This window comes from Pollachius pollachius, assembly GCF_949987615.1.
Source record: "Pollachius pollachius genome assembly, contig: scaffold_589, whole genome shotgun sequence".
In the NCBI taxonomy this organism is placed as follows: Eukaryota; Metazoa; Chordata; class Actinopteri; order Gadiformes; family Gadidae; genus Pollachius; species Pollachius pollachius.
In genome coordinates, this window is record NW_027641647.1 from 1 (window position 1) to 7500 (window position 7500).

Genomic DNA, 7500 nt, shown 5'->3' on the forward strand with positions numbered 1-7500 from the left:
TGTGTATGTGTTCGACGGAGGTCTTGTAGAAGCATTCTAACTGTGTGTGTGTGTGTGTGTGTGTGTGTGTGTGTGTGTGTGTGTGTGTGTGTTTCTATGTGTGTATGGCTGTAACTTTGGTGTGTATGTTTTTGTGTGTGTATGGCTGAATCTTTTTCTGTGTGTGTATGTTTGGCTGTAACTTATGTGTGTGTGTGTGTGTTTGTGTGTGTGTGTTTGTGTGTGGGTGTTTGTGTCCCCTTCTATGTGTGTGTGTGTGTGTCCATGTCTATGTCTATGTGTTTGTTTATGTATGTGTATGTGTCCCTGTGTGTGTGAATGTACGTGTGTGCGTGTATGTGTCTGTATGTGTCCGTCTATGTGTGTGTGTGTGTGTGTGTGTGTGTGTGTGTGTGTGTCTATGTGTGTGTGTGTGTGTGTGTGTGTGTGTGTGTGTGTGTGTGTGTGTGTGTGTGTGTCTATGTGTGTGTGTGTGTGTGTGTGTGTGTGTGTCTATGTGTGTGTGTGTGTGTGTGTGTATGTCTATGTGTGTGTGTGTCCCTGTGCGTCCCCAGAGCTAGATGCAGAGGAGTGGTGTAAGTTGCTCTGCGTGGAGTGCCTGGGCAGCCGGCTCAACGACATCAGCCTGGGAGAGCCGGACCTGCTGGCAGCCGGCGTGCAGCGGGAGCAGAACGGTGAGACGCCAATTAGTGCTGCTCACGCAGGCACGCACACACACACACACACAGGCTCATGCAGGCACGCACACACACACACACACACACACAGGCTCACGCAGACACAGGCACACACAGACACACCCAGGCACGCGTACACATGCACACACACAGACACACCCACACGCACACACACACCCACACGCACACACCCAGGCACACCCACACACACACACACACACAGGCACGCGCACACAGGCACACCCACACACACACACACACACACGCACGCACACAGGCACGTGCACAGACGGACGCGCACGCACACAGGAATGCACACATGCACGCACGGACGCATGCAGAAGAGGACACACACATACAAAGACACGCACACGACAGGGACAAGAGAACGCAGAAAGGAACACACAGACACACACACACACACACTCACACACACACACACACACATGCGCGCGTGCGCACGCACACACACACACACACATACACACACACACACACACACACACACAGACAGGCACATACACAAACACACTCACATACATAGATGGGGTCACACACACACACACAAATGCACTAACATGCACACACACAGCCAAACGTACGCACACGGACACACACACAAGCGGTGGTTAGCGGTTAGCTGTCGCTGCGTGTGTTAGCAGTTAGCTGTCGCTGTGTGTGTGATAGCGGTTAGCTGTCGCTGCGTGTGTGTTAGCGGTTAGCTGTCTCTGCGTGTGTGTTAGCGGTTAGCTGTCGCTGCGTGTGTGTTAGCGGTTAGCTGTCGCTGCGTGTGTGTTAGCGGTTAGCTGTCGCTGCGTGTGTGCTAGCGGTTAGCTGTCGCTGCGTGTGTGTTAATGCAGCCTAGCCCCTCAGAGAGCTAGGGGAGCGGAACCACAACCTTCCAATTAAGGCCCAGCTAATAGGAGCCCATTCTTTTATTTGTCGATATCTGATCCCTAGTCACTTCCCCTCCGCCGCCCCCCCCAGACTGCTGCTGGTGTGTCACTAGGTACATTAGCAGGGGTTGTTTGGACTTCAGAAAAGGGCCCTAGAGACTAGGGAGTGTGTGTGTGTGTGTGCTTGTGTGTGTGTGCGTGTGTGCGTGTGTGATAGAGTTAGAGAAAGGGTTTAAGAAAGTTGGAGAGGAGCTAGGGTTAGAGAAAGACGTTTTCCGACGCCATTCTTGGCATTGGAGAATTACTGTTAGCATTAGTGAGACAGAGAGAGTCAGAGAGAATGACGGAGTGAAAGCACAGGTCACGGGTTGTAACCAGGGCTCTGTAACAGAGAGAGAGAAAGAGAGGGAGGGGGGAGAGAGAGAGAGAGAGAGAGAGAGAGAGAGAGAGAGAAAGAGAGAGAGAGGGAGAGGGAGAGAGAGAGAGAGAGAGAGAGAGCGAGAGAGAGAGAGAGCGAGAGGGAGAGAGAGAGAGAGAGAGAGAGAGAGAGAGAGAGAGAGAGAGAGAGAGAGAGAGAGAGAGAGAGAGAGAGGTACAGGTTACAGGCGGGGGCTGGGCTCTGTTCCAGGCCTAATGAGAAGTGCTGTGCATCACTGGCTTCCCTCATAATGAAGGTTGTCACGGAGATGGATGAGATTATGGCTCCTAATGCCACATATTCCCATCGCCCTCTTTTACTCTCTCTCCCTCACACGCTGCCTGTATCTCTCCCTCTCTCTCCCACACACTGTGTGTCTCTCTCTCTGTACCTCTGAGTCTCTCGGTCTCTCTCCCTCTCTGTGTCTGATTCTCTCTCTCTCTCTTTGCCTCTGAGTCTCTCTCTCTCTCTCTCTCTCTCTCTCTCTCTCTCTCTCTCTCTGGGGGAGATGGGATTGGAGGAGAGAGGAGACACGGGGGGTCCATCTCAGAGCCGCCCGTTCTCTGAGACTTCTTTTAGTCGTCTGGGAAATGGAAAGCAACAGGCAGAGTGGAACGCTTTAAAGTTTGTAGAAAGAAAAAAAGACGAAGATGGCCAAGAGCGCCTTTTTCTGTCATCCACACTCACATTTTTTAAGAATGTTAGAATACAATTTGTTTCGTGTTTTTTTTGTATCTTCCTGATTTGTGCGGCTGAATGTGTTTACCAAATCAAATCTAAAATGTCAGACTCCAGACCGACATCGGAAATGTGTCATTAAAGTCAAAGTGAAATGTCAGAGTGCTTTCATCTTTTCCGTACTGCAATGTTTTCCCAAGTATGGGTTGGGTAAAAGTAGAATGTAAAGTAGAGCAATGACCTTTGACCCTAGACATTTGATCGGAAACTCGCTAGTCAGCCAGCGTGTCCGCCTGTGGCAGGCGTTGCACAGCCATGTTTCAACTAGACTCATCCTCCCACCACCCAGCTACAAGATCAAAGTTACTTTCAACTGCTAGGAATAAAACTCCAACATGATGACTTTGCAGTTTTTTCTCCCTCACCGGATAGATGGCTTATTTCTATCATTAGGCTTTTTTAGTGAATCCCATTCAGAAATAGATTGAGTGCCTCTCTCATTCCCTCTGTCTCTCTCTTTCACCCCACCACTCCTCTCCTTCTTTCTTTCCTGGGGAACATTTTTTTTTTAAGTAGTGTGATATATATCTATATCTCCATACATCGATATATACACCTTGGTATTGGTGCTTTAATAGCCACTGCTCTGTTTAACAGAACTCTCTCTGCGCCAGGAAGAGAAAGAGATAAATGATTCCTCTCCTCTGGCTAATACCTTAATCAGCCTCTTTAATAAAAGGCCAATCTTGGACTGAGCCGAAAGTCCGTCGAACCCCCCTTCACTGAGGGACTGAGGGGGGCCGCTCACCTGGTTCTATTCTGTATTATTATATTCTTTCACGCCCGTCCCTTATCTTTCTAAATGATTGAGCGGTCCGTTTTTAAACCTTGTCGCCCGCGTTCAACATTTTGACCTTGATAAGAACGCTACTTAGTCAGCATCGCCGTCGACTCAAGCAATGTTTTATTTTTTGTTTCCTATCGGCTAAGCCAGACACGAAGTCGTGTCGAAAATAGATTGCTGCAAAAATACTGATTAACTACCGCGTCGTAATTCAGATTTCCAAATGCCATCACTGATTTGCGCGCGTTACCAATCGTCCTGTCACACGTCCGTCACTCTTCCTCCCTGACTTCAGCTACATTTAGCTTCCTTGTTTTGTACTTTTTGCATTTCTTTGTGTTAATGTTTTATAGGTTCTCCTTTTAACCATTTATTGGTTTAATAATTGGTTTAATTGCATTTATTCTCATAGATTATATTTTTCTGTCGCACTTGGTAGCACTTTGAGATTCCAGTAATATAAAGTGCAACACAAACACAATCTATTATTATTATTATTATTATTATTATTATTATTATTATTATTATTATTATTATCATTATTAACATTATTAACTCACCCTCTCACCCTTCACCCCCTCACCTGCAGAGCGGTTCCACGTGTACCTGATGCCGACGCCCAACCTGGACATCTACGGCGAGTGCACCATGCAGATCACGCACGAGAACATCTACCTGTGGGACGTGCACAACGCGCGCGTGAAGCTGGTGATGTGGCCGCTGAGCTCGCTGCGGCGCTACGGACGCGACTCCACATGGTTCACCTTTGAGTCCGGCAGGTAGTGCCCCCGCCCGGCTCTGGGGCTGTCAGCTCGGCCTGACTCGGTTAAGCTCGGTCCGTTCAGGGGACTTAAAGGTTGTGTCAGCGGCGCTGGGTGACGTCACTTCTGTCGGTATTTGAAGCGTGATCCCAAACAAACAGAGCCCGCTCGCCCCTCCCTTCCGTGTTTCGTGCATCCATTAAAAACGATCATGAACGCAGCGCAAAACCCCACAGCACCCACCCCTTGTCGGTGATTGGTTGGAATACTATTTATTTTGTTTTTGAGTTGTTGGTAGTGCCGTTTGTTTCTGTGTGCGATCTCGGAGGATAGGCTGCCTACAGAGACGCGTTCTTTTGACGGCCTGCTTATTGGGCGGGCAGCTAGCGGATCGTGAGGAAAGATCAGATGAATGTGATCAATCATGTTTCGGCCTAGAATCGCTGATACAACCTTTAATGTACGCACTTATTGTATGTTGTACGTCCTGGCACTAAAATGTCTTACTTAGTTGTGTAGCATCTTATCCTAGCTATCTTTGTTGTGTACGGGGAATGGGTTAACCAAGCGTTTGTTAATGCTTGGCACTTGGTTTTATGACCATCCTTACTGTACCGACAGAGATATATTGTTTCTACTTCTTTTGAAAATCGTACCTATTGTAAGGCGCTTTGGATTAAAGCGTCTGCTAAACGCCCTAAGTGTAAATATAAATGTTAGCTTGTTTTTGCTAAGACTAGCTAAAGTCTAATAAGTATGTCATTATTATGGCACCCATTGCACTCCTTCCATCCCTGGAAGGAGGGACCCCCCACTCTGAAGGAGGGATCCCCCACTGTGTCCTCCTAGATTTCTTCCTTGCTAATTAAGGGAGTGTTTCCTTGGCCGTTAGGGGGCTAGGGTCAGGGGGCTGTCATAAATATATATCCTGCTAAGCCTTTTGAGACTGCACCTGTGATAAAGGGCTATACAAATACAATTAGATATTTAGTTGAACTAGCTCAGTTTAGTTGATGTGAGCCTTGTTCATTTTGCTAATTTTAGCTTAGTTTTATATTCTGACCATGTAAGGGCGTGGTGTTAGTGTGGCTGTTGTGTTTCAGGATTTGTAATAAACATTAATAGAATTGTACACCAACTGTGCACAAAGTGACACAATTGAATAAGTTGACAGTTGGTTTATTGCTACTTGATGTTGATAGCATTCCCGCCGGTCTGACCATATTAGGGCATGTCGGAGTGTGGTTTGTTATGTATAAGTCGATTGCTAGTAAGGCTACCAGTAAGCCATGAGTACCTAGAGAACCTTGTAGCACCCACAACACTGACGTTGCCATTACTTTTGGTGATCTCGATTTTGCGAAGTGGTCTACCTTTTTCTTTGGTCGCTAACTTAGCACTGTAACTCAATGAATGGAATGCTTTGTAATTAAACATGAACAATGTCCTATGTTTCCAATGTTTCCAATGTACACTTTATTCCCAAATGTTAGAATCTCGTTATCCTTCAGATGATTTCACCTGCTTTGCGTCTCTTAGACTGAGCGGCAATGCAGGCACAGTGGGTTCGTTATCGACAGCGTTGCCAGATTGGCCAGATTTTCCGCCCAATGATAATTTTTCCAGCCTAACGTGGTTAAAAGCAGCCCAATTGGGTGGGAAAACTGCCCAATCTGGCAACACTGCTCACAAGCCAGGGATCCTGCCTATTGGTTCATAGCGCAGCGCGAATAGATTTTTGTGTGAATCAAAAAAAATCAGACGCCTTGAGGTAACACCCACTCAGAGGAGGACTTTCCTCCTCTCTCCCATTGAACCCATGTTATTCACCGACTGCCAGTACTTTCAGGGAAATGAATGGGAGTCAACGGAGGCTGACGGAGGAACGCCCTCCCTGAAGTAATTGCCAATAGGCGATAGGGGGTTCTAATGTCCCTTCACCCAGGGAAACGAACATTATATATTCAAAGGCATTAAAGTAGTCCTATTTAAGGGCATTAATTCATTACAGTAGTCTGGGCAATCTACATTTTTTATTCTCAACAATGTTAGGGAGGATCTTCCTCCCTCTCCTCACTGGAGCCAGCCTCCACTGGTGTGTATAAATAAAGCAATGTGTGTTAATCAACACTTTGTTCTTCTGAGTCCGATTCCAGGCCCACGCGCAGAGCCACACCCTAATCGTCGTTCACCAAGACCGAGCATGATCAAAGTCTCTGTCTCCCCTGCCCCCCCCCCCCCCCCCCTCTCTCTCTCTCTCTCCCCCTCTCTCCCTCCCTACTGGTGGGGGCGGGGGGGCAGGATGTGTGACACCGGGGAGGGGCTGTTCACCTTCCAGACGAGGGAGGGGGAGCTGATCTACCAGCGGGTCCACTCCGCCACGCTGAGCATCGCCCAGCAGCACGAGAGGATGGTGAAGGAGATGGAGAAGAGCTCCCAGGTCAGAGAGCACTCACCGGGGGTGTGTGTGTGTGTGGGTGTGTGGGTGGGTGTCTGTGTATGTGTGCTTGGTTTAAGTGTCCCTGGTCATTCCTCACAAACATAGACTGAAATGTGTGTGTGTGTGTGTTTTATGTGTGTGTATGTGTGTGTGTGTGTGTGTTTTTCTGTGTGTGTGTGTGCACTTGGCTTAAGTGTCCCAGGTCAGTCCCTGCAAACAATGAGCCTGAAGTGTGTGCGTGTGTGTGTGTTTCTTTGTGTGTGCTTGGCTTAAGTGTCCCAGGTCAATCCTGATAACCATAGACCCAAACCTGCACGTGTGTGTCTAAAGTGCCTCGGGCCCACCAGGGCAGGCAGAGCATGTGTCTATGAGAGAGAGAGAAAGCCTTTTTGAGCATTAAAACGTTCAGCCCAAATGCACTGGAGGGGGCGCACGCAGCTCGGAACACAGAAAGCCCCCAAAGTGTCGTCCCGGTGTGGGACCCGGTCGATACCGGGTCCCACACCGGCCCAGACCGACACAGCGAGACAACGCGAATTGAGAGTGTGTCTCAACACGTCTGTCGTACGCCGACTGCGTACCAAGTGGCTGAATTAAATCAGGGAATGAGGAAGTAGTTGTTAAGGACATTGATTAGGTGATGCATGGTCGTCGCTGCTGTTAGAGATAGCTCTCCGTCCCATCAACACGTTTTAATATTCCGGACACACCGTTGTTATTACAAAACACTGAGCGCTACCCGTAATAAATAGTTTTATCTGCCAGTGCTGTGCATGCACAAACAGT

At 48.1% G+C, this 7500-nt stretch overlaps 1 protein-coding gene across 1 annotated transcript; it reads left to right on the top strand.

Moving 5' to 3' along the window:
- Positions 1-554: 554 nt before the first annotated feature.
- On the top strand, positions 555-6714 carry LOC307091524 (docking protein 6; the record flags this gene model as incomplete). The annotated part of the gene is made up of 3 exons (XM_079759162.1): positions 555-674; positions 4103-4292; positions 6576-6714. Coding segments are annotated over 3 exons (449 nt in total), but the record flags the coding sequence as incomplete, so codon positions are not given.
- Positions 6715-7500: the final 786 nt, after the last annotated feature.